Raw genomic sequence first — 26840 nt, 5'->3', positions numbered from 1 at the left:
GGCAGGTAAATATTTTTTAATTTATACTCCCAGTCACCACTTCACCCTTGGCTTTTCCTTTCTCGTTGGTCCTTGGTCGAATGACTGGGAGTGACGTAGAGGGGAGGAGCTATATGCAGCTCTGCTGGGTGAATCCTCTTGCACTTCCTGTAGGGGAGCAGTTAATATCCCAGAAGTAATGATGACCCGTGGACTGATCACACTACAGAAGAAAGGAATTTATCAGGTAAGCATAAATTATGTTTCTAATAACACGGTGAGTCCACGGATCATCTTAATTACTGTTGGGAATATCACTCCTGACCAGCAAGAGGAGGCAAAGGGCACCACAGCAAAAGCTATTAAATACCACTCCACCTACCCACAATCCCCAGTCATTCTATTTGCTTGTATCAGTTACAAGGAGGGGTAAAGTTAGGTTTCTGATTCTTCAATCAATAGTTTATTTTTTAAGCAGATCTCAAGTTTGCTCTGGTTTTCTTTGGGGGTTTAGCCGTAGTTCATGTCAGTCTCTTTAGTAGAGCAAGTGGTGGCTTTTAAGCATTTGGGAACTTGTGGGGTATAATCCCCACTGGGCCTCCCAAGGTATTTCATGCTGTCCTTGGTTGAAAGTTTGAGTAAGTTTACTCAGCCTTTTCTTTTTTCCACAGGTCCATGTGAGGTAGGAAGCCCCTCTCATACCAAGTGAGCTGTCCTGCTGCCGGAAAGATTTTTGAGGTAAGTGCCTATTTATTTCCCTGTTTTGATATAGGAGAATTTGGCACTTTGACAGTTAATTCTGTCTAAATATACAATCGGCCTTCTAGGTTAACGGTTTATTGTATGGCAGTTTTGCAGGCACTTGGGATGTTTGGAGGCTCAGTTTATTATGTTTTCACTTTGGTGTACATGTTTTTTTGTTTGTGTATTAATGGCTACCGGGAGGTTTATTAGGCCAAGCAGGGACATTTTTGGTGCCCTTTTAGCTGTTTCCTGTTGTTCCTGGATGTTGCAGCTCTTTTGCATAGCTCCTCAGAGGTGGTTCAATGTTCTCTCCGGTGCGGCTGTATGGGGGTCCAGATCATTTTCTGACTTTGTTTCCGGCAGCAAGGAGGTCAGGTAGGCACCTCAGCAGAGCTTGCTGAGGTGTTGAGGTTGCCTGTTGGTTTTTTTTTGTGGGGCTGCTGCTCTGTTTATATTTAAGTTTCTGTCTAAATTTCAGGAACTATAACGTTTGTGTCTCTTATTGCATTCATTTTGTGAAAAATTGTTGCTGCAAGATTTATTGTGCAGTTTATTTAAGGATTTTCTAGTTTAAAAAAAAAAAAAAAAGTCTGTTTAAAATTTAAAGGGAGAGTAATGTTTTTTTGTTTCATTAAAATTCTGATTTGAGCTTAGAATTTTTTATTGATTAAGGTTTTTTCCTTTGGAATAAGATGGACCAAGAGGCCCTGCAAGTTGTTGCTTGTTCTCTTTGTTTAAATACTAATGTTGAGCCTTCTATCCCTTTTTGTTCCTCTTGTATTGAGAGCACATTACATTACAAGGATAGACTTTTTGATTCTGAGCCTTCATTGTCTAGGACGGATGTTGTTCAGGAGTCTCCTGTTCAGGCTAATCTGCAGCTTTCAAACGTCCCAATCTTCTGCAGTGCCCTGTGTTTTGTCTCAGGTTGGTTTTTCCTTGCAGGATATGGCTACCCATATATCCTCGGCAGTATCTGAGGCTTTGTCTGCTTTTCCTATGTTGCAGGGGAAGCACAAGAGGAAGTATGAGGTTTCTGATTCTGTTGCAATTGTGTCTAGTGTTTCTTTTCATAAGTCTGAGGAGGAAGATACTTTAGTAGCATCTGAGGGTGATATCTCGGATTCTGATTGTGTAAATCCTTCTGAATCTGAGGTTGTTTTCTTTAGGTTTAAGCTAGAGCACCTCCGTTTGTTACTCAGGGAGGTTTTGGCTACCTTGGATGATTCTGAGGCATCAGTCATGGTTATTCCTAAGAAATCTAGTAAACTTAATAAGTTTTTTGATGTCCCTTTCTCGGTGGAAGTTTTTCCTATACCAGATTGTGTTTCAGATATTATTGCACGAGAATAGGAGAAGCCTGGGATTACTTTTTCCCCTTCTCCAATTTTTAGAAAGATGTTTCCTTTTGCTGATTCTATTAAGGAATCTTGGCAGATGGTTCCTAAGGTGGAGGGAGAAGTTTCCACTCTGACCAAAAGGACCACTATTCCTATTGAGGACAGCTGTTCCTTTAAAGATCCTATGGATAAGAAGTTGGAAGCTTTGCTTAAAAAGATTTATGTTCACCAGGGGTATCAATGGCAACTCGCTGCATGTATTGCTATGGTTACTAGTGCGGCGGCATATTGGTTTGATGCATTGTCTGATTCTATTCAGCAAGATACTCCTCTTGGTGAAATTCAAGATAGAATCAAGGCTTTGAAGTTGGCTAATTCCTTTATTGCAGATGCTTCTCTACAGGTTTCATCCGGCGGAGTGGGAACTTCATCCAGAGGTATTTTCCAGCTTGATTCTCAGTTGGTGGATGCCAAGCTCCCGAGGTACGGCTCGAGGTCAAAGGATCCTCAGACTGTTCTCATAGATGCTCTGGCAGTTCCTTGGACTTTTAGTCTGGCATATGTGTTCCCTCTATTTGCTCTCCTTTCTCTGGTCATTGCTCGGGTCAAACAAGAGAGGGCATCGGTGATTCTCATTGCTCCGGCGTTGCTTCGCAGAATCTGGTTTGCAGATCTGGTGGAGATGTCTTCTCTTCCACCTTGGCATATTCCATTAAGGAAGCACTTTCTTCTGCAGGGTCCCTTCCTAGATCCAAATTTCGTTTTTCTGAAGCTGACGGCTTGGAGATTGAACGCTTGATTCTTTCTGAGCGTGGTTTTTCTGAGTCAGTCATTGTGACTATGATTCAGGCTCGTAAGCCTATGACTAGGCACATTTATTATAAGATTTGGCGTAAATATTTATATTGGTGTGAATCCAAAGGCTACTCGTGGAGTAGAGTTAGGATTCCTTGGATTTTGTCTTTTCTCCAGGAGGGTTTGGAAAAAGGTTTACAAATTGGAGTTCAAGAGTTTTCCTCCCAGAGGCAGGTTTCTTCTCTCCAGGTTATCTGTAAACCAGATAAATGGAGAGGCGTTCTTATGTTGTGTTCTGAATCTTTCCGACATGGGACTGATAGTTCTTGTTCTGGTTCAGGAACAGACTCTGGGTTTTTATTCCAATCCCTTTGTCGTTCCCAAAAAGTAGGGAACTTTCAGACCTATTTTAGATCTCAAGAGTGTAAACAAGTTTCTCAGGGTTCCGTCTTTCAAGATGGAAACTATTCATTCCATTCTTCCTTTGGTTCAGGAAGGTTAGTTCATGACCACAGTGGATCTAAAGGATGCGTATCTGCATATTCCCATTCACAGGGATCATCACAGGTTCCTAAGATTTGCATTTCTAGACAAACATTTTCAGTTTGTAGCTTTTCCTTTTGTTCTGGCAACAGCTCCCAGAATTTTTTCAAAGGTCCTGGGAGCATTGTTGTCGGTGCTTCGATTGAAGGGTGTTGCAGTGGCTCCTTATCTGGACAACATTCTAGTTTAGGCTCCATCTTTTCAACTAGTTGTTGTTGTCTTTTCTGCGCTCCCACGGTTGGAAGGTGAATTTAGGAAAAAGTTCCTTAATTCCGGGTACAAGAGTGGTGTTTTTGGGGACCATTATAGATTCTCTAGAGATGAAGATTTTTCTGACAGAAACAAGAAAGTCAAAGATTTTCAATGTGTCTTGCTCTTCAGTCTCTTCCTCGGACGTCAGTGACTCAGTGCATGGAGGTTATTGGTCTGATGGTTTCAGTCATGGACATCATTCCGTTTGCTCGGTTCCATCTCAGACCTCTGCAGTTATGCTTGCTCAGGCAGTGGTACGGGGATTATGCGGATCTATCTCCAAAGATTGTTCTAGATCAGATGCCCAGAGATTCTCTTTCATGGTGGTTGTCTCAGGATCTTCTCTCTCAGGGAACTTACTTTCGCAGACCTGCCTGGGTGATTGTAACCACAGATGCCAGTTTGCTGGGCTAGGGTGCTGTCTGGGGTTCATTAAAGGCTTAGGGTCTATGGACTCGGGAGGAGTCGGTTCTTCCAATAAATGTTTTGGAACTGAGAGCAATTTTCAATGCTCTTCTAGCCTGGCCTCAGCTAGCTTCAACCCAGTTTATCAGGTTTCAGTCTGACAACATAACGTCAGTGGCTTACATCAATCATCAGGGTGGAACTCGGAGTTCCTTGGCCATGACAGAGGTAGCCAAGATTATTCAGTGGGCAGAGATTCACAACTGTTGTCTGTCTGCTATCCACATTCCAGAGGTGAACAATTGGGAAGCGGATTTTCTTAGCAGACAGACTTTTCATCCGGCGGAGTGTGAACTTCATCCAGAGGTATTTTCCAGCTTGATTCTCAGTTGGTGGAGCCGGAGTTGGATCTCATGGCATCTCGTCAGAATGCCAAGCTCCCGAGGTACGGCTCGAGGTCAAAGAATCCTCAGGCTGTTCTGATAGATGCTCTGGCAGTTCCTTGGACTTTCAGTCTGGCATATGTGTTCCCTCTATTTGCTCTCCTTTCTCTGGTCATTGCTTGGGTCAAACAAGAGAGGGCATCAGTGATTCTCATTGCTCCGGCGTGGCTTCGCAGAATCTGGTTTGCAAATCTGGTGGAGATGTCTTCTCTTCCACCTTGGCATATTCCATTAAGGAAGCACTTTCTTCTGCAGGGTCCCTTCCTACATCCAAATCTCGTTTTTCTGAAGCTGACGGCTTGGAGATTGAATGCTTGATTCTTTCTAAGCATGGTTTTTCTGAGTCAGTCATTGGGACTATGATTCAGGCTCGTAAGCCTATGACTAGGAACATTTATTATAAGATTTGGCGTAAATATTTATATTGGTGTGAATCCAAAGGCTACTCATGGAGTAGAGTTAGGATTCCTAGGATTTTGTCTTTTCTCCAGGTGAGTTTGGAGAAAGGTTTATCTGCTAGTACCCTGAAGGGTCAAATTTCTGCTTTATCTATTTTATTGCACAAGCGCCTGGCGGATGTGCCAGATGTTCATTCTTTTTGTCAGGCCTTGGTTTGAATTTGGCCTTGGATTCTTAATTTGATTCTTAGAGTCCTTTAACAGGCTCCGTTTGAGCATTCTTTGGATATTAAGATGTTATCTTGGAAGGTTTTGTTTCTGGTTGCTTTTTTTTGGCTCGAAGAGTTTCGGAGCTTTCAGCCTTACAGCATGAATCACCTTTTCTTATTTTTCACTCTGATAAGGTAGTTCTGCGTACTGCCTTGGGTTTTCTTCCCAAGGTTGTTTCTGATAAGAATATTATTCAATAGATTGTTGTTCCTTCTTTGCGTCCTAACCCTTCTTCTCATAAGGAGCGTTTGTTGCACAACCTGGATGTGGTTCGTGCATTGAAATATTATTTGCAGGTGACTAAGGATTTTCACCAGTCTTTTCATGTTTTTTTTATGTTTTTTCTGGGAAGCGTAAGGGTAAGAAAGCTATGGCTACTTCTCTTTCTTGTTGGTTGAGGAGTGTTATTCGCTTGGCATATGAGACTGCTGGTCAGCTGCCTCCTGAGAGAATCACGGCTCATTCCACGAGGGCTGATTCATCTTCTTGGGCTTTCAAAAATGGAGCTTCTGTAGATCAGCATTGCAAGGCTGCGACTTGGTCATCTTTGCATACTTTTTCTAAATTTTACAAATTTGAAAGGTTCTTCAAGCAGTGGTGCCTTCTGTTTAGGTTAACTGTCTTGTCCCTCCCTTATCATTCGTGTCCTCTAGCTTGAGTATTGGTTCCCAACAGTAATTAAGATGATCCGTGGACTCACCGTGTCATTAGAAAGAAAACATTTATTTATTCTTACCTGATAAATGTATTTATTTCTTGACACGGTGAGTCCACGGCCCGCCCTTTTATTCAGACAGTTTGCTTCTCTATAAACTTCAGGTACCTCTGCACCTTAGATTACTTCCTTTCTCCTTTCCCTTTGGTCGAATGACTGGGGATTGTGGGTAGGGGGAGTGGTATTTAACGGCTTTTGCTGTGGTGCTCTTTGCCGCCTCCTGCTGGTTAGGAGTGATATTCCCAACAGTAATTAAGATGATCCGCGGACTCACCGTTTCAAGAAATAGATAAATTTATAAGGTATGAATAAATTATGTTTTTTATGATGTGGTACTGCAGTAGCAATTCTCCCATCATTCTGAATATTTTCTGCGAACAATGATTAATAAAACAACTGATTGTGCAGCTAGCAGCATTTAAATCACCCCATTGAAATGTTCTACAAGGAAGTAGACCCTATGGAAATCTCTGATAGGGGGTTGTCAACAGCTCTGTATACGAAGAAAATTTCAAATGGTTTCTTATTTGTAGATAAAACAGATACATCAATTTGATTTTTTCTTTTAATGTAATGATATATTTAATAATTTCATGAAAGCATGGATCACGAGATTACGTTAGATTAAATGTGTATGTTGATAACATTAAATGAAGATTGTTCTTAAGTTTATTTATTGTATGGCCATATTATCCATGTTCAGAAAGATGTGTTTATGATTCATGCTGTATTGCATATTAATGAAAAAAATGAAAAAGGTTAAAACTGGCATGATATTCTCTGTTAGGCTTCAGAGATAGAAAAACGTGATATGACTGCACGTAGAAGATCTCCTTCTCCTCTTAACATATCAAAGCGACCTCCTTCACCAACAACTGAAAAGTAAGTGCATGATATATTTAGGTGCAGTAGAAAAAAAAATATGGTTCTCACTTAAAGGGACACTGAACCCACATTTTTTTTTTTGTGTGATTCAGATAGCGCATTACATTTTAAGCAACTTTCTAATTTACTCATATTATCACATTTTCTTCATTCTCTTGGTATCTTTATTTGAAATGCAAGAATGTAAGTTTAGATGCCGGCCCATTTTTGGTGAACAACCTGGGTTGTTCTTGCTGATTGGTGGATAAATTCATCCACCAATAAAAAAAGTGCTGTCCAGAGTTCTCAACCAATAAAAAAAGCTTAGATGCCTTCTTTTTCAAATAAAGATACCAAGAGAACAAAGAAAAATTGATAATAGGAGTAAATTATAAAGTTACTTAAAGGGACAGTCTAGGCCAAAATAAACTTTCATGATTCAGATAGAGCATGTAATTTTAAACAATTTTCCAATTTACTTTTATTACCAATTTTGCTTTGTTCTCTTGGTATTCTTAGTTGAAAGCTTAACCTAGGAGGTTCATATGCTAATTTCTTAGACCTTGAAGCCCTCCTCTTTCAGATTGCATTTTAACAGTTTTTCACCACTAGAGGGTGTTAGTTCACGTATTTCATATAGATAACACTGTGCTCGTGCACGAAAAGTTATCTGGGAGCAGGCACTAATTGGCTAGACTTTTGTGTCCCAGACTGCAAGTCTGTCAAAAGAACTGAAAAAAGGGGCAGTTTGCAGAGGCTTAGATACAAGATAATCACAGAGGTTAAAAGTATATTATTATAAATGTGTTAGTTATGCAAAACTGGGAAATGGGTAATAAAGGGATTATCTATCGTTTAAAACAATAAAAATTCTGGTGTAGACTGTCCCTTTAAAATTGCATACTCTATCTGAATCATGAAAAAATAAATTTGGGTTCAGTGTCCCTTTAATGTTAACATTGGATTTCTCTTTTAGTAAAAGGACACAAAAGGTCCGCTCACCATCTCCAAGCCTTTCAAAAACCAGGCTTTCTTCTCCTTCTGCCACCCAAAAGCCTGTTCCTATTCAGCGACCACCACTTACAGCAAATGTCTTAAATGTTACCAAAAAGAATGCAGGGTCAGAATTACAGCCAAAGGAGAAAGCAGAGGAATGTGTAAGCTCAGAGTCCAAATCGTCACCAGTATCAGAAAAGGAGACACCTTCAGTTGCTACAAAGACCAAAGAGGGTAAGTATTTTTTTTTTTTTTTAAAAGAGAGAGAAAACATGATGATTACCTTAATAATAACAATTTAAATAGTTGTATTAAACTTAAACAATAAAAATGATATTTCATTTTAAATGCTTGCCCCTCCATCCATACACTTCCTTGTGCTGATCTATTCTACTCCAAACAATATTCTATTCAGTAAGCTTCTTGAAACTTAGTATGGGTTGAGTTTGTGTACATAGATTTACAGAGTAGTAATGGCATTAAAGGGACAGAAAAACCAAAACTAAACGTTCATAATTCAGAAAGAACATGCAATTTTTCTCTCTTGTAATTTACTTCGTTCTCCTGGTATCCATTGTTGAAAAGCATACAGAGGTAGGATCAGAAGCAATGTACTACTGTGTGCTAGATCCTTGTCACTTTCTCACCCAATGTGTTCAGCTAGGCCTCAGTACATCATTGCTCTCCTTCAACAAAGGATACCAAGATAATGAAGCAAATTTGATAATAGAAATAAATTTGAAAATTCTATGCTCTATCTGAAACCCAAAAGTTTTCTTTCATAATCATGTCCGTTTAAGGTCTTTTTCTCATCTCTCTGTTTATTTTATAAAAAAAATTCTGTGAAGAAGGGGAATGTTATTTTTTCGACACAAATATTTTGAGAACTACAAAACTGATAATATTTCCAAAATAATCTGACAAAAACCTCTAGTAGAGCATGAGATTGGTGATGGATTTAATTAATTTAGCAAAAAATATTACTGCTATAAATATACAGAATCTTGCTATATAATTAAAAATGAATCCTTATTTCAGGATGAATGACCTTTAGATTATAATGTATCTTACATAGAAACTATCTTTATATAGATTTCTTTCTGATGGCAGTGAGAGGCCACGAGAACATTCATAACCTATGGGAATACTCGACCTGGCCATCAGGAGGAGGCAAATACCCCCCAAACAAAGCTACAAATATCCCAATATCCCTCCCACTTCCCCCACCCTCTCAGTAGATCTTTGCCTTGTATCATGGAGGTAGGCGCTCTGTAAAAACAATAAATTGTCTTAACATGGATTGGCTCTTATTAAGAGCTGGGGATGATATAGTTGTATAAATCTCAATGGTGTATTGGTATATTTAATACTGGTCGACGCTGGGACTCCCATGCCCCTTTCCAGTTTCCTAACCTTAATCCCTTGTCTGATAATGCGGTGTGATTTACACTAAATTACAGATATATTATGGGTAAATGGTCTCATTTATCATAGGTAAATGGGCTTCACAAGCACTGTTATACAGGACACAGACAAGCATTTAAGTCCTAGTGATGGACTCCATAAATTCCAGACCCCAGTCACGCAGGAGTGTTGGAGACAGCTGCACTAATAATTGATACTGGTGCTCTAGTTACTCAATACAGTTTGCGGGCTTCGATTACTACTACAGTCCGCAGGCCTTCTGTTGATACAGGCTGCAGCGGTGGACGGAGATGCAGTTTACCCTTGTAGACTGCTTTTATCTAAACGGGAGGAGAGTCCACAGCTTCATTCATTACTATTGGGAATTAAGAACCTGGCCACCAGGAGGAGGCAAAGACACCCCAACCAAAGGCTTAAATACCTCCCCCACTTCCCCTATCCCCTAGTCATTCTTTGCCTTTCGTCACAGGAGGATGGCAGAGAAGTGCCGGAGTTTCGGAGTAGTCTCTTGTGGAGGGTAGTACTCTTCACATTGGAACTGGATTTTTAAGTAGTCCTGTCAGCCTCTCAGTGAGAGCCTGGGCGAAAGTTAGAGTACAGAGATGCAGGGAGAGTCTTTCTGCGAAACCATCCTGACTCATATTAACAGCTCCACAAGCAATCAATGTTGACGAGTTTCGCTGCCTGCTTTTTAAAACTCAAGTCCATGTCAGGAGCGAGGCTACTAACCTGTCACACTTGAAGGGCCTTGTTCCTGTTCCACGGCGTAGATTCTGGTAAGATTGTTTCATTTTTTTTATTAATAATAATAACATAGAAGACAGGGTCACAGTGTGGCGCCTTTTTATCTTTACAGAAGCAAGGGTTAATATTCCTGGAAGGGGGATTATTGAACAGGGGGGGTGTATACATGATATTGTTTATTGTGTCATTGCTGCGTTATGTGCGAGACGAGGCTCTGGCAATATGTGTGGAACTTTCAGGTTATTTGCGGGAATCTTGCACGGCCATTTTTGGCGTCTTTTTACTCCATGTGACTGGGTGGGCCTATCTCTCCTTCTCTTTGATCTGTAGCGCAGGAGATGTAAAGCGGTTTCTGTTGTCCGGGTTATAGGAGGTGGTGAGTGTCCCGGCCATTGGCAGTATAAGGGTGCCTTTTGGTAATTTAAATTAGTCTGATTAAAAGTGCAAGCTATGGAGGACTCTGACGCGTTAGAGGGCTCTCCTTTAACAAAGTCTCATTCCTGTGTTTATTGTGAGGAGGTTCTAATAAATCAGCCTGCTCAACTATGTTCCACATGCCTTGATAAAGTTACAACATCTAAATGTAAACGGATGTTTAGTACTACTGAGCCGTCCACCTCTGAGGGTTCTTCGTCCCGTGAGGTGGGTTTCCTACATTTATCTCCGATTGCACATGCAGCACCCCGGGGTCCAACCGTTACTCCTTCGGGAGAGATTCGTGGCCGTCAGACTTTGTGGACCAAGTGGAATCAGCGGTTTAGAAAGTGATAATGCCTTAACACGTTCTGCTAAGCGCAAGCGTAGGGTGTCTCATGGCGGCCCAGGGGGCGTCTACACCGATGGAAGATCCAGAAGCTCTATACAAAGACGAGGCCCACTCTGACTCTTAGAGGAGGCCCCTTCTGGGTCGGAGTCCGTGTCATCTAAACCTCCGGCTGCGGAGGAGCCTGGCTATAGGTTTAGGATGGAGAATATGCACTTTCTGCTGCAGCAGGTGCTTACTACTCTGGAGGTTCCAGAACCTAAGATTCTGGAGATACCTGCGATTCCTAAGCTTGACAAGGTATACGAGGACAGGGTAGTACCTCAGACTTTCCCGGTTCCCGTTAAGATGGCAAATATTATTAAGAATGAATGGGAGTCATTAGGTTCATCCTGTTCCCCGTTCCGGACTCGCAGCTTGTGCTGTGGGAGACACTCCCTTAGGTGGATGGGGCTCTCTCTACGCTAGAGCAGTGGACGACTATTCCCCTCGATATTTTGGCGTTTAATGAGCACATGGATAAAAAGCTGGAAAACATGATGAGAAAGATGTTTTAGCACACAGGATTTGTTTTTCAGCAAGCTGCCGCAGTTGCGGCGGGTCACTGGAGCTGCAACATATTGGTGTGAATCCCTTTGTGAAATGGTCGAGGGGGAGACTTCCATCTACGAGATACAGGAAAAGATTAAGGCGCTGAAGATCTCCAATTCTTTTCTCTGTGATGTCAATATGCAAATTATTTGCCTGAATGCTAAGGTGTCAGGTTTTTCTGTTTTAGCGTGCTGGGCTCTGTGGCTAAAATCTTGGTCTGCGGACATGACATCTAAATCGAGACTGTTGTCCCTGTTTTTTCAAGGAAAGATCCTGTTTGGTCCAGGATGGATTCGATCATATCCACGGTTACGGGAGGCAAGGGAGCTTTCCTACCATAGGATAAGAAGGCTAAGCCTAAGGGATCTACTTTTCGTCCCTTTCGTGCGGACAAGGCCCAGCGCCAACAAGCCACCGCAAAAGTGGACCATTCCAAGGGATTTTGGAAGCCGGCTTAATCTTGGAACAAGTCTAAGCAGAGCAAGAAGCCCGGCGAGACGAAATCGGCATGAAGGGGCGGCCCCTGACCGGTCTTTGGATCACGTAGGGGGCAAATTATCGCTATTATCAGACGCATGGCTGCAGGACGTTCAGGACCCTTGGGTTCTAGAAGTTGTCTAGAGGCCTTTCTAGAGTGTGTGAGAGATCTTGCCTCTCTCGGGGTTATCGTACCAGTACCCCTAGCAGAAAGGGGGTCTAGGGTACTATTCCAATCTTTTTGTGGTTCCAAAGAAGGGCACGTTCCAACCGATTGTGGACCTAAAGTGTTTAAACAAGTTTCTGAGTGTTCCATAGTTCAAAATAGAAACAATCAGATCTTTTCTGCCTCTAGTTCAAGAGGGACAGTTCATGACAACTGTAGACTTGAAGGACGCTTACCTTCATGTGCCAATTCACAGGGACAACTTCAGGTTCCTAAGATTTGCTTTTCTGGACCAACACTTCCAGTTTGTGGCCCTTCCTTTTCGTCTGGCGACGGCTCAGAGAGTCTTCATGAAGGTTCTGGGGGCGCTGCTTGCAGTGGCCAGATCCAGGGGCATTGCGGTGGCGCTTTACTTGGACAACATCCTAGTCCAGGTTCCGTCGTTCAGCCTCGCAGAGGATCATTCGAGGGCTCTTCTTCTTTTGCTCCAATCTCACGGTTGGAAGGTCAACTCGGGAAAGAGTTCCCTGGTTCCCAGCAACAGGGTGGAGTTCCTGGGCACGATAATAGATTCTATGTCCATGAAGATATTTCTCACAGAGCAACGACGCAGGAAGCTTGCATCGTCCTGTCTTGCCCTTCAGTCCTCCACAAGCCCATCGGTGGCTCAATGTATGGAGGTGATAGGTCTCATGGTTTCGAGCATAGATGTCATCCCATTCGCCAGGTTCCATCTCAGACCTTTTCAATTGTGCATGTTGAGACAGTGGAACAGAGATCATTCAGATCTATCACAGCTGATATCCATGGATGCTCTGACTCAAAACTCCCTCTTGGTGGATTCGTCCGGAGCAACTGTCCATGGGGACATCCTTCTTGAGACCGTCCTGGGAGATTGTGACCACGGACACCAGTCTGACAGGTTGGGGAGCTGTTTGGGGTGCCAGGATGGCACAAGGAAAGTGGTCCAGGGTGGAACTATGAGCAATTTACAATGCTCTGAAGGCGTGGCCTTCTTTGGGTTCGGTCAGTTTCATCAGATTCCAGAACGACAACATTACCTCAGTGGGTACGAGGAGCTCCCTCGCGATGAGGCAGGTGTCTCGGTTTCTGGAGTGGGCGGAGTCCCACGACTGCTCGCTCTCAGCGATTCACATCCCAGGTGTGGACAATTGGGAGGGGGACTTTCTCAGCAGACAATCCTTCCATCCGGGGAATGGTCTCTTCACCCTGAGGTGTTTACGGAGATTTGTCTCAGATGGGGAACACCGGAGATAGATCACATGGCGTCCAGACTCAATTGCAAGCTACCTCGTTATAATTCGAGGTCCAGGGATCCCCATGCAGTGCTGATAGATGCCTTAGTTTTTCCTTGAGGATTCAGCCTAGCTTATATTTTTCCACCGTTACCACTTCTACCACGGATAGTGGCACGGATCAAGCAGGAGCGGGCCTTGGCCATTCTGATTACTCCTTCGTGGCTGCGGAGGACGTGCTTTGCGGATCTGGTGGGGATGTCATCCTCTCCACCGTGGAGGTTACCCTGTCGCAGGGATCTGCTGGAACAGGGTCCATTTCAACATTGAAATCTAGATTCTCTGAAGCTGACTTCGTGGAGATTGAACGCCTATTCTTAGCCAAGAGAGGATTTTCTGAAAGTGTGATTAATGCTCTAATTCAGGCAAGGAATGACTGGGAGATAGGGGAAGTGGGGGAGGTATTTAAGCCTTTGACTGGGGTGTCTTTGTCTCCTCCTGGTGGCCAGGTTCTTAATTCCCAATAGTAATGAATGAAGCCGTGGACTCTCCTCCCCTCGATGCAAATGAAATTATCAGGTAAGCATAATTTATGTTTTTGCGCTATTTCTGCTTCAGGGCTTAAAGGGGACAGTTGATTTGTGCATTTGGAAGCCTGTTACCCTGTTATAAGACTGTTGCCAACATTCTCATTACACCATGATATTATGGATGACTCTATATTAATAGAGAGTCTGGAGGAATCTTCCTTTGCACATTCCATTGACAACAATAAATGTATGCTTTGCAAATTAAGTTCAGTACAATTATGCAATTGTTGACTAACATACGTCCTGATATCTTATTCAGTAGGCCCACGCAAACAACCCGCTGAGGAATTTCCGCGTGGCTTATCTCCTGTAGACCCTACTGCAGCTTCTCAAGTTTCAGCTGATGCAGATCTCCCTGTCCAACAGCCTATGAATGCAAACAAGGTTGCCTCAGAATGCTGCGAAAATAGCAGTACAAACCTGGCTGTGGTAGGCTCAACAATCTCACGGCCCATATACAGGTTGCTGTGTCTGCTGCCCTGAGCACTATGCCAGTAGCAGGGAGGAGAAAGGTTAAACATTGTTACCCGGTACAAAGCCCTAATGCTTTGGCAGAGGCCACAACTGACAGTTATGGGCAACCTTCTGATGATGAACCCTTAGGGGTCCATTTATTAATGTGCGGATGGACATGATCCGATATAGCTGATCATGTCCGCCGCACATCGATAAATGCTGACAGCATACGCTGTCGGCATTTATCATTGCACCAGCAGCTCTTGTGAACTGCTGGTGCAATACCACCCCCTGCAGATTCATGGCCAATCGGCCGCTAACAGGGGGTGTCAATTGTATTCGATCGGGCGGATTGCTGTCCGCCACCTCAGAGGTGGTGGACGAGTTAAAAAGCAACGGTCAGCCGGAACTGAAGCGTAGTGGGTCATAGGCAGCGTCCGCTTCTTCATAAATAGACCCCTTAGTCAGCTCCGAACGAGAACTTCATTCCTTTGACCCTTTTGAAGAGGACTCTGAGGAGGGTAAGATTAGGTTCAAAGTGGAGCAGCTAAGGCTCCTTCTTAAGAGGGTTCTATCTACCTTGGGGGTTCCGGTGGCAAAGCCACCAAGTTGGAACAAGTTTAGACATTTGAATCGGTATTTAGACCTAGGGTCCCAAAGGTATTTCCCGTACCCTTATTATAGAGGACATCATCTCCAAGGAATTTGAGAGTCCGGGGGTTCCTGTCCCTACTTCACATGCAGAGGTATGGAATAGTGTTTCTAAAGTTGATGGTGACATATCTACGTTGGCTAAGTGCACTGCCATCCCGCTTTAAGATAGAACTTTCTTTAAGTATCCGCTAGATACAAAGCTTGAGGGCCAGGTGTTTCTGCAGGTGTGAATAGTTAACTGATCTGATTACTTTTGAAACTCCTCTTGAGGAGATCCAGGAGTACATACCATTACCTAAGGCTAGCAGATGCCTTCATTAGGGATGCCATTCTTCAGATTATCTGCATCAATGCCAATAACTAGGTTTGCAGTTCTAGCCAGGAGGGCCTTGTGACTCAAGTCATGGTCAGTGGATACTGTTTCGGTCAAGACTACTATCCTTGTCCTTCAAGGGCAAATCTGCGTTCGGTCCGGGTCTGGACTGTATCATAACTATGGTTACAGGTGGAAAGGGAGCTTTCCTACATCAGGACAAAATGTTTAAGCCCAAATGTCGTTCTGTGGGACATTTTTCATTCCTTTCGTCTGAACAGGGACTAGAGGAGTGCGTAAGCGCCTAAGACAGATTTTTCCAGGGCTTCCTGGGAGCCCACCTTCAAGATGGTAACTATACGATCCATCCTTCCCCTGGTCCATGACTGCAATAGACCTGAAGGATGCATTCCTTCACATCCCGATCCACAGGGATCACTACTGTTTCCTATAGTTCGCCTTCCTAGACACATACTACTACCAGTTTGCTGCGCTAACATTTGGCCTGTCTATGACACCCGAGTGTTTACCAAGGTGCTGGGAGCTCTTCTGGCCGCAGTTTGTCATTCTAATTCAGGCCCCATCATTACCAGTGGCTCAGGACCACACGGAGAGGTTACTCTTGTGTCTTCGGGCGTACTTTTGGAAGGTCAATATGAACAAGAGCTCCCTTTTCCCGGCTATGAGGGTGAACTTTCTGGGAATGGTCATTGACTCAGTCAGCATGCACATCTACTTCACAGATCAGTGCAGAGTGAAGCTCCAGATGGCATGTCATCTGTTTCAGTCCAACGCTCATCCTTAGGTAACGAAATGCATGGAAGTGGTAGGTCTTATGGTTGCAGCTTCGGATGCTATACCGTTTGCTCGGTTTCATCTGAGACCACTACATTTATGTATGCTCAGACAATGTAATGTCATTTGCCATTCAGATCTGTCTCTGATCAGGACGCCCAGACGAGAGGGAGTCTCACCTGGTGGCTATCTCCGTTTCTCCTAGAAATGTGCTTACGCTGCCTCTCTTGGGAGATAATCACCACAGACGCTAGTGTGGGGTTCTCTGAGAGCCCAATGAACTTTGTGTCGGGAAGAAGTGTCTCTTCCGATCAACATACTCAAGTACAGATCTATTTACAATGTGCTTCTAGCATGGCCCCACCTGGTTTCCGTCCACTATATCCGAGCTCCAAACGGACAACATCACTCCCGTGAACTACATCAACTATCAGAGTGGCACACTGAGCTCGCTAGCGATACAGGAGGTGTCTTGAATCCTGCTGTGGTGGAGAAATATCAATGTCAGATTACAGCAATCCACATCCCAGGTGTAGAGAATTAGGAAGCGGTTTTGCTGAGCTGGCAGACTCTCCACTCGGGGGAGTGGTTCATCAATCGGGAGGTGGATTTCCTGAGGAGGAGGAGTGGTCCATAAATCGGGAGGTTTTTCTGGAGATCACTCGCAGATGGGGTGCTCCCGAGATAGATCTGATGGCTTCCCGCTTCAATACCAAGCTCCCGAGATACGGAGCAAGGTCCAGGGATCCTCAGACGGAGCTAGTGGATGCCCTAGCGGTCCCGTGGAATTTCAGCCTAGTATATCTGTTTCCACTGATTGTTCTCCTGCCTCGAGTGGTTGCTCAGATCAAGCAGGAGGGAATATCAACTATTCTGATAGCCCCTGCATGGTACGAAAACCTAGTGACCATGTTGCCTGCTCCTTCTTGGCGGTTGCCTCTTCGGCAGGACCTGTTAACTCAGTGTCTGCCTAGATACTCTGAGGCTGACTGCCTGGAGATTGAACGGTTGATTTAGGCTCAGAGAGGCTTCTTTGATAGGGTCATTGATACACTCTAAACCACGCTTCCCCTTAGGGGAAAGCAAAACCCCACTGGTCGTAACTTGTGTGGATACCAGAGACAGGATATACAATGGAGAATAGTATTTAATACTATTTGTCACTTACCCCCTCTTCACAGCTTACAAACCCGACGTGTCTCCCTGCTTGAAGAATGCCGTTCGAGTGACTAATCCCTAGGCGGTCTCTGTACCGTGAGCATTGCTCTGAGCTTCCACGCTCTAGCAAGCTGTTTCCTCGGACGCCGCCTGTTCACACTCCTTGGCTCTCAGAATTGACGTCCTCGTCGGGTGCCGGCTTACCGGGGGTAAGGATTTCCCAATGATCCGTGGTCGGTCTGCAGACCTCTCTCGACCACCTCGTCTGTATCCTGGCTAAGTGGTTTCACAGATGAAGGGACAAGAAGACTTGCAGGCTCCAAGAAAGGCGGCTTGAGTAATACAAAAAGAAAAGTCCGGAGCCGCAGGTGAAACTTTGATTTCCTTTATTTAGGCATAAAACAGGTATAGTTGCAACAAAACAGTCATGCCCTTCAGTAAGTTGATAAGCTTACGCGTTTCGGCTTAGTTGACGTATTCATAGCTCTCCAAGAGCTAACACTAAATGACGACTAACACTAAATGACGGTACCTTTAAGTGACGTCATCCAAGATGGCGTCCCTTCAATTCCGATTGGCTGATATAATTCTATCAGCCAATCGGAATTAAGGTAGAAAAAAATCAGCCAATAGAATGCGAGCTCAATCCTATTGGCTGATTGTATCAGCCAATAGGATTGAACTTCAATCCTATTGGCTGATTGTATCAGCCAATAGGGTTTTTTCTACCTCAATTCCGATTGGCTGATAGAATTATATCAGCCAATCGGAATTGAAGGGACACCATCTTGGATGACGTCACTTAAAGGTACCGTCATTTAGTGTTAGTCGTCGGAAGGAAGAGGATGCTCCGCGTCGGATGTCTTGAAGATGGACCCGCTCCGCTGCGAATGGATGAAGATAGAAGATGCCGTCTGGATGAAGACTTCTGGCCGCTTGGAGGACCTCTTCTTCCCGGATAGGATGAAGACTTTTGGCCGTCTGGAGGACCACTTCTGCCCGGTTGGGTGAAGACGTCTCAAGGTAGGGTGATCTTCAAGTGGTTAGTGTTAGGTTTTATTAAGGGGGGATTGGGTGGGTTTTAGAGTAGGTTTGGGTGTGTGGGTGGTGGGTTTTAATGTTGGGGTGGTATTGTATTTTTTTTTTTACAGGTAAAAGAGCTAATTACTTTGGGGCAATGCCCCGCAAAAAGCCCTTTTAAGGGCTATTTGTAATTTAGTATAGAGTAGGGATTTTTATTATTTTGGGGGGCTTTTTTATTTTATTAGGGGGATTAGATTAGGTGTAATTAGTTTTAAAAAATTGTAATTATTTTATTATTTTCTGTAATTTAGTGTTTTCCCCCCCCCGTAATTTAGATAATTGTATTTAATTGTAGTTAGTTTAGGGAATTAATTTAATTATAGTGTAGTGTTAGGTCTAATTGTAACTTAGGTTTATTTTTATTTTACAGGTAAATTTGTATTTATTTTAGCTAGTTGGCTATTAAATAGTTAATAACTATTTAATAACTATTGTACCTAGTTACAATAAATACAGAGTTGCCTGTAAAATAAAAATAAACCCTAAGCTAGCTACAATGTAACTATTAGTTATATTGTAGCTAGCTTACAGGTTAATTTTATAGGTAAGTATTTAATTTTAAATAGGAATAATTTAGTTTATTAAAGTTATTTTATTTAGATTATTTTAAATTATATTTAAGTTAGCACCGCAAGCCTTACCGACAAAAACTTGTAATCTAGCCGATTGGTATTTGTTAATATCTATAGTCTTTTAAGGAACCAAAAGTGCAGTAATCTATTAGAACAATAAGTGTTGTTTGAAAAACATATTTATACTTAACAATAAATTAATTTCTTCACATTCAATGCTAGTGGCATTTCTTATATTTCTCAGTCTTTTTACCATTTTTATTAGCTTATTTTTATTAATGTATCACACACATTTTTTTCCCCCCAGAAGGAAACTGTAAGACTATTTCTGGGAGTGCAACTGCTGAAGAAGCTGCAAAAATTTTGGCTGAGAACCGCCGACTTGCACGAGAGCAAAGAGAGCGTGAAGAACAAGAAAGAATTCAAAGAGACCAGGAAGAAAAGTAAGTGGTCGTTTCCCTTTCTTTTAACATTGTTTGTAAAGTCAAGGGAACATCACTCACATAATAACATAAAAAGGGGATTTCTGGGCGGCAGGCTGACTTAGTCTGAAGCTGTGAATATGAACTGGTAAACCCGCTGGTTATTTCTCACTAGAGATGCCATCCGCCCTTATTGGACATAGATTTAGCTATACTAAACAGTTTTGATAAAAGAGACTTCCAGCTTCTTCTACTTGAACGATAAAGGTCACAGCCATTGCCCAGAGTGGCGCCCCCCCCCCCACACACACACACTCACACTGGGATTCTGGGAAAAGCTGTCACATTTTAGTTATTTTTGGCTGATTTACCTGCTAAACAAGTACTAGTGCAAATCTATTGAGCAAATTAATGCTGCATTTGAGATTCCTCCGCGTTCTGCCACTGAAAAAATGAAGACAGAGCCTCTGAAGCAATGAATACCTCTGGGCTGCGTGGTGCTTTCTTGGAGTTAAAGGGACATGAAACCCAAAAAAATTATTTCATGATTCAGATAGAGCATACAATTTTAAACAACTTTCTAATTTACTTCTATTATTTAATTTGTTTTATTCTTTTGGTATCATTTGTTGAAGAAGCAGCAATGCAGTATTGATTTCTAACTAAACACATGGGTGAGCCAATGACAATCAGTATATATATATATATATATATATATATATATATATATGCAACGACCAATCAGCAGCTAGAACCTAGATTTTCTGCTGCTCCTGAGCTTTTATAGATAAAACTTTTAGCAAAGAATAACAAGAAAATGAAGCAAATTAAATAATAGAAGTAAATTGGAAAGTTGTTTAAAATTGTATTCTCTGTCTGAATCATGAAAGAAAATTTTTGGGTTTCATATCCCTTTAAGTGAGGCGGCGGGAGACTACAAGCTTGATGATGCCGTCCTGAGTGCTGCAGAACACAGTGGAGAAGAAACTCTGCTCCTCAGATTGTTCGCCTTGCATGGTGGAGAGGGAGCTGAGAGTTACAGTGCTGTGCTCTCAGACTGTGATATATGAAATGAACAAAGGAAAACTGTGTCCTTGTACAAGCTAATGGTTTATTGGATAAGTAACATACAATTGGTAGAATGCTCCCTTAGAATCTGATGTGTTTCGCACATGCACAGTCCACATGCGCTTCCTCGGAGATCAGATATATCAAAGATATGAAAAGCATCCTGCAGACATTTGGGGACCTGTTGTTATGCCTTTGCACCCTGGATAGTGCTTGCTTATTGATGGCTACATTTAACCACCAATAAGAAGGCGTAACCCAGGTTCTAAACCAAAAATGTGCCAGCTTTACATTCCTGCTTTTTAAATAAAGTTAGCAAGAGAACAAAGAAAATGTGATAATAGGGGTAATTTAGAAAGTTTCTTAAAATGGCATGCTCTATCTGAATTATTTATCGCTCAGCTAAATAAAGTATGAGATGCGGGCGGAGGAACAGCGCAATGTTTACCGTTTCTAAATGCTAAATATTTTAATCAATTGAAGTACACCTGTTTTTATAAATACGTTTGTATATATTGTGTATTAAAATACTAACGTTTATAATCCCTTCTAACAACTTTCTAACAGAATGATCTGAGTGTTCCCTAGAATCTTTAAACCTAGCCTCATATATTTTTTGTCATCCATAAGAGATTGTGTAGGTTACTCTAGTGATTCTTGGTCTATCTTTAAGCCTGATCAGACAAGCAAAGTATTTAGGCCCTTCCTCCTCAAAAAGGTAAATTTGGTTGTCTGTACTACTGATAGAGCTAGACTGACGTTATGAAGGATATAAATTTCTTTCATAGTATGGTGAGAGTCCACGAGCCATCACGTGTGGGAATTCCCCTCCTGACCACTAAGAGGAGGCAAAAGACACAGAGCTTAAAATCCCTCCTCCTTCCCATGATTCTCAGTCATTTTCTTTTGCTGCTTTGATAAGTATAGAGGTGAACGTTAAGAGCAGATCTACTCATCATTGAGAGTGGTCCTCTGATCTGAGGCTCAGAGCCTCCTCACAGTAACCTGTTAAAAGGTGGCAAGGAGTTATCAGCCAAGCAGTGAAAGGTCTTTTCTCAGTGAGAAATGTCACAGGCCTTCCAAGGGAAATGTGGACTTGTCCACCAATACCCCTGGGTTGTATATGCTGTTAATGATTTAGATAATTTTCATCATGTTTGTGTACTGAAACCAAGTTGTTGCAGCTGAGGTAATCACAGTGTACTAAGGTGCAGATATGTAACTTCATAGTATTAATATATACACATGCTTCATATAGTCTGGGGACATATATTTGTACCCCATAAAACTTATATTAGCAGGTTATAGCACTTTTTTTCTTTTAAGGTTACTATTGCTTTAAAAATAAAGGCCGTTAGCTAAGTTACTTCTGAGCTGAACATTCACGTGCACTAAATTTAGCAGGTTATAGCACTTCTTTTTTCTTTTAAGGTTACTATTGCTTTAAAAATAAAGGCAGTTAGCTAAGTTACTTCTGAGCTGAACATTCACGTGCACTAAATTTCTTCTGGTTTGCTGCAGGTTCTTGACTTTATACTTCAATGGTAGTGCAAGTGTGCTAAGGGTTAGCAATTGTAGTTTGTTTTTCTGAATTATAATCCATTTCTCTTTCTATGTTGCTGGGGTACAGATTTCTTTCATATAGGTGATAAGTCCATTACTCCTGGAAATTACCTTTACTGCCACTAGGAGGAGGCAAAGATTCCCAAACCTCAGAGCTCTATATAAACCCTTCCACCTCTATAGTAATGTCTTGTCTTTGCCTCCGCTGGAGGTAGGTGAAAAATGAAGATGTTCAAGATTGTTTATTTATTTGAGGAATTCCTGGTTAGGACCCTGGAGTTCCCCTCTTCAGTACTGATTTTGTCATGAGGGACATATTGGAATATTAACGGGAACTCAATTCAAAATTAAATTTCATGAGTGAAATAGAGCATGGATGGGAAGTGAATCTGGGGAAGAGTTCCCATGTTTCATCTACAAGGGTGTTTTTTTTAGGAATCTTAATAGATTCTCTATCTATGAGAATATTTCAGATGTCAAATAATCAAAGATTTCTTCCTCTTACCTCTCTTTACAGTCTACTGTTCGGCCCACAGCTAGCTCTAATGGTCCGGTAGATAGCTTAACCATCTTGCAACCAGAGGATTGGGAGTTTGAGTCCAGCTGTAGCTGATTTTTCCTTCACATTCAGTGGCTCTATGTATGGAGGTACTTGGTCTGAGGGTTCCAGGGATGACATCCCTTTTCTCGAGTTCATTTGAGAGCTCTGCAGTTACGCATGCTCGGTCAATGGAGCGGTGACCATTCGAATCTCTCTGAGGGTAGATCTGGTTCAGCTTTAAGAGATTCTCAGGAGTCTCTATCTCAGGGCGCATGTTGCTGGAGACTTTCATGAGTGATTGTTACCACGGACGCCAGCCTGCTGTGCTAGGGAGCAGTCTGGAACTTGTTAAAGGTGCAAGGAGTGGAGAGTGATTTTTAATGCTCTAAGGGCTTGTCCTCAGTTGTCCTTAGCTGGTTTATCAGGTTCTAGTTGGACATTTTCACCTCAGTTGCTCGGGGAGGAACTCAGGGTTCCTCAGCCGTGAAGGAGGTGACTCGGCTTTGTTCAGTGGGTGGTAGCTCACAATGGCTCTCTATCTGTCATCCACATTCTAGAAGTGGACATCTGGGAAGTGGACTTCCTGAGCTGACAGAATTTTCATCCCGGGGAGTGGGTTCTCCATCCGGAGGGGTTCTCCAGGTTAACCTTCGAATGGGGGGGAGGCTGGAGTTGGAGTTGGATTTGATGGCATCATGGCAGAACGCCAAGCTTTCAAGGTAGGGTTCAAGGTCAAGAGATCCACAGGCCGCCTTGATAGTTGATCTGGCGGTTCTTTGGGATTGTAGTCTAGCATACCTGTTTCCTCTATTTACTTTCCTTTCACGAGTCATTGTTCATATCAATCAGGAGAGAGCATCAGTAATTTTAATAGCTCCCGCGTGACTTCGCAGGACCTGGTATGCAGACCTAGTGAAGATGTCATCTCTTCCACTTTGGAGGTTTCTTCTGAGGAAGGACCTTATTACAGGGTCCATTCCTTCATCCAGATCTCGTTTCTCTGAAGCTGATTGCTTTCTTTTCTCTAAGCATGGATTTCTCTTGTTAAGTGTATCCAGTCCACGGATCATCCATTACTTGTGGGATTTTCTCCTTCCCAACAGGAAGTTGCAAGAGGATCACCCACAGCAGAGCTGCTATATAGCTCCTCCCCTAACTGCCATATCCAGTCATTCTCTTGCAACTCTCAACAAAGATGGACGTAGTAAGAGGAAAGTTGTGTATTATAGTTAGTTTCTTAACTTCAATCAAAAGTTTGTTATTTTTAAATGGTACCGGAGTGTACTGTTTTATCAAAGGCAGCATTAGAAGAAGAATCTGCCTGTGATTTCTATGATCTTAGCAGAAGTAACTAAGATCCATTGCCGTTCTCACATATTCTGAGGAGTGAGGTAACTTCAGAGGGGGAATGGCGTGCAGGTTTTCCTGCAATAAGGTATGTGCAATTAACATATTTCTAGGGATGGAATTTGCTAGAAAAATGCTGCTGATACCGGATTAATGTAAGTTAAGCCTAAATGCAGTGATTTAATAGCGACTGGTATCAGGCTTATTAACAGAGATACATACTCTTATAAAAGTGTAATATAAAACGTTTGCTGGCATGTTAATCGTTTTTATATATGTTTGGTGACAAAACTTATTGGGGCCTAGTTTTTTCTCCACATGGCTGGCTTGATTTTTGCCTAGAAACAGTTTCCTGAGGCTTTCCACTGTTGTAATATGAGTGGGAGGGGCCTATTTTAGCGCTTTTCTGCACAGCTAAAATTACAGACAAAGACACTCAGCTTCCTTCTGCATGATACAGGACATCTCTGAAGGGCTCAAAAGGCTTCAAAAGTCGTGTTTGAGGAGGGTAACAACCACAGTAGACCTGTGGCAGTTGTGACTGTGTTTAAAAACGTTTTTGTCATTTATTATTCCGTTTTTGGTGTTAAGGGGTTAATCATCCATTTGCAAGTGGGTGCAATGCTCTGCTAACTTGTTACATACACTGTAAAAATTTTGTTAGTGTAACTGCCTTTTTTCACAGTTATTTCAAATTTTGCCAAAATTTGTTTCTCTTAAAGGCACAGTAACGTTTTTTTATATTGCTTGTTAACTTGGTTTAAAGTGTTTTCCAAGCTTGCTAGTCTCATTGCTAGTCTGTACAAACATGTCTGACACAGAGGAAACTACTTGTTCATTATGTTTTAAAGCCATGGTGGAGCCCCATAGAAGAATGCGTACTAAATGTATTGATTTCACCTTAAACAGTAAAGATCAGTCTTTATCTATAAAAGAATTGTCACCAGAGGGGTCTGTCGAGGGGGAAGTTATGCCGACTAACTCTCCCCACGTGTCGGACCCTTCGCCTCCCGCTCGAGGGACGCACGCTAATATGGCGCCATGTACATCAGGGATGCCCATACCGATTACTTTGCAGGACATGGCTGCAATCATGAATAATACCCTGTCACAGGTATTAGCCAGATTGCCTGAATTGAGAGGCAAGCGCGATAGCTCTGGGGTTAGACGAGATACAGAGCGCGTAGATGCTGTAAGAGCCATGTCTGATACTGCGTCACAATATGCAGAACCTGAGGACGGAGAGCTTCAGTCTGTGGGTGACGTCTCTGAATCAGGGAGACCTGATTCAGAGATTTCTAATTTTAAATGTAAGCTTGAGAACCTCCGTGTATTGCTTGGGGAGGCATTAGCTGCTCTGAATGACTGTGACACAATTGCAGTGCCAGAGAAATTGTGTAGGCTGGATAAATACTATGCAGTGCCGGTGAGTACTGATGTTTTTCCAATACCTAAAAGGCTTACAGAAATTATTAGTAAGGAGTGGGATAGACCCGGTGTGCCCTTTTCCCCACCTCCTATATTTAGAAAAATGTTTCCAATAGATGCCACTACACGGGACTTATGGCAGACAGTCCCTAAGGTGGAGGGAGCAGTTTCTACTTTAGCAAAGCGTACCACTATCCCGGTTGAGGACAGTTGTGCTTTTTCAGATCCAATGGATAAAAAATTAGAGGGTTACCTTAAGAAAATGTTTATTCAACAAATGTTTATGCTGCGGCGGCGTTCTGGTTTGAGGCCCTGGAAGAGGCCATCCATACAGCTCCATTGACTGAAATTATCGACAAGCTTAGAACACTTAAGCCACTGATGCCATTGTTCATTTGACTAAACTAACGGCTAAGAATTCCGGATTCGCCATCCAGGCGCGCAGGGCGCTATGGCTTAAATCCTGGTCAGCTGATGTGACTTCAAAGTCTAAATTACTCAACATTCCTTTCAAGGGGCAGACCTTATTCGGGCCTGGTTTGAAAGAAATTATTGCTGACATTACTGGAGGTAAGGGTCATACCCTTCCTCAGGACAGGGCCAAATCAAGGGCCAAACAGTCTAATTTTCGTGCCTTTCGAAATTTCAAGGCAGGTGCAGGATCAGCTCCCTCTACTTCAAAACAAGAGGGAACTTTTGCTCAATCTAAGCAGGCCTGGAAACCTACCCAGTCCTGGAACATGGGCAAGCAGGCCAGAAAGCCTGCTGCTGCCTCCAAGACAGCATGAAGGAGCGGCCCCCTATCTGACAACGGATCGAGTAGGGGGCAGACTCTCTCTTCGCCCAGGCGTGGGCAAGAGATGTTCAGGATCCCTGGGCGTTGGAGATCATATCTCAGGGATATCTTCTGGACTTCAAAGCTTCTCCCCCACAAGGGAGATTTCACCTTTCAAGATTATCTGCAAACCAGATAAAGAAAGAGGCATTCCTAAGCTGCGTGCAAGACCTCCTTGTAATGGGAGTGATCCATCCAGTTCCGCGGACGGAACAAGGACAGGGGTTTTATTCAAATCTGTTTGTGGTTCCCAAAAAAGAGGGAACCTTCAGACCAATTTTGGATTTAAAGATCCTAAACAAATTCCTCAGAGTTCCATCATTCAAGATGGAAACTATTCGAACCATTTTACCCATGATCCAAGAGGGTCAGTACATGACCACAGTGGACTTAAAGGATGCCTACCTTCACATTCCGATTCACAAGAATCATCATCAGTTCCTGAGGTTTGCCTTTCTAGACAGGCATTACCAGTTTGTAGCTCTAACATTCGGGTTGGCTACAGCCCCAAGAATTTTTACAAAGGTTCTGGGCTCACTTCTGGCGGTTCTAAGACCACGAGGCATAGCGGTGGCTCCTTACCTAGACGACATCCTGATACAGGCGTCAAGCTTTCAAATTGCCAAGTCTCATACAGAGATAGTTCTGGCATTTCTGAGGTCGCATGGGTGGAAAGTGAACGAAGAAAAGAGTTCTCTATCTCCTCTCACAAGGGTTTCCTTCCTAGGGACTCTGATATATTCTTTAGAAATGAAAATTTACCTGACGGAGTCCAGGTTATCAAAACTTCTAAATGCTTACCGTGTTCTTCACTCCATTCGCGCCCCACGGTGGCACAGTGCATGGAAG

At 42.7% G+C, this 26840-nt stretch overlaps 1 protein-coding gene across 1 annotated transcript in view; it reads left to right on the top strand.

Moving 5' to 3' along the window:
- LOC128660765 (ensconsin) overlaps positions 1 to 26840 on the top strand; it is a 198195-nt gene that overhangs the window by 94058 nt on the left and 77297 nt on the right. Inside the window, exons 5-7 of the mRNA XM_053714774.1 lie at positions 6672 to 6766; positions 7725 to 7978; positions 19095 to 19230. Coding sequence (XP_053570749.1) covers positions 6672 to 6766; positions 7725 to 7978; positions 19095 to 19230 — 485 coding nt within the window. The remainder of the gene's footprint in view (positions 1 to 6671; positions 6767 to 7724; positions 7979 to 19094; positions 19231 to 26840) is intronic.

This window comes from Bombina bombina, chromosome 1 (genome assembly GCF_027579735.1).
Source record: "Bombina bombina isolate aBomBom1 chromosome 1, aBomBom1.pri, whole genome shotgun sequence".
NCBI classification, from domain to species: Eukaryota; Metazoa; Chordata; class Amphibia; order Anura; family Bombinatoridae; genus Bombina; species Bombina bombina.
This window is presented reverse-complemented; position numbering and strand designations above follow the sequence as displayed.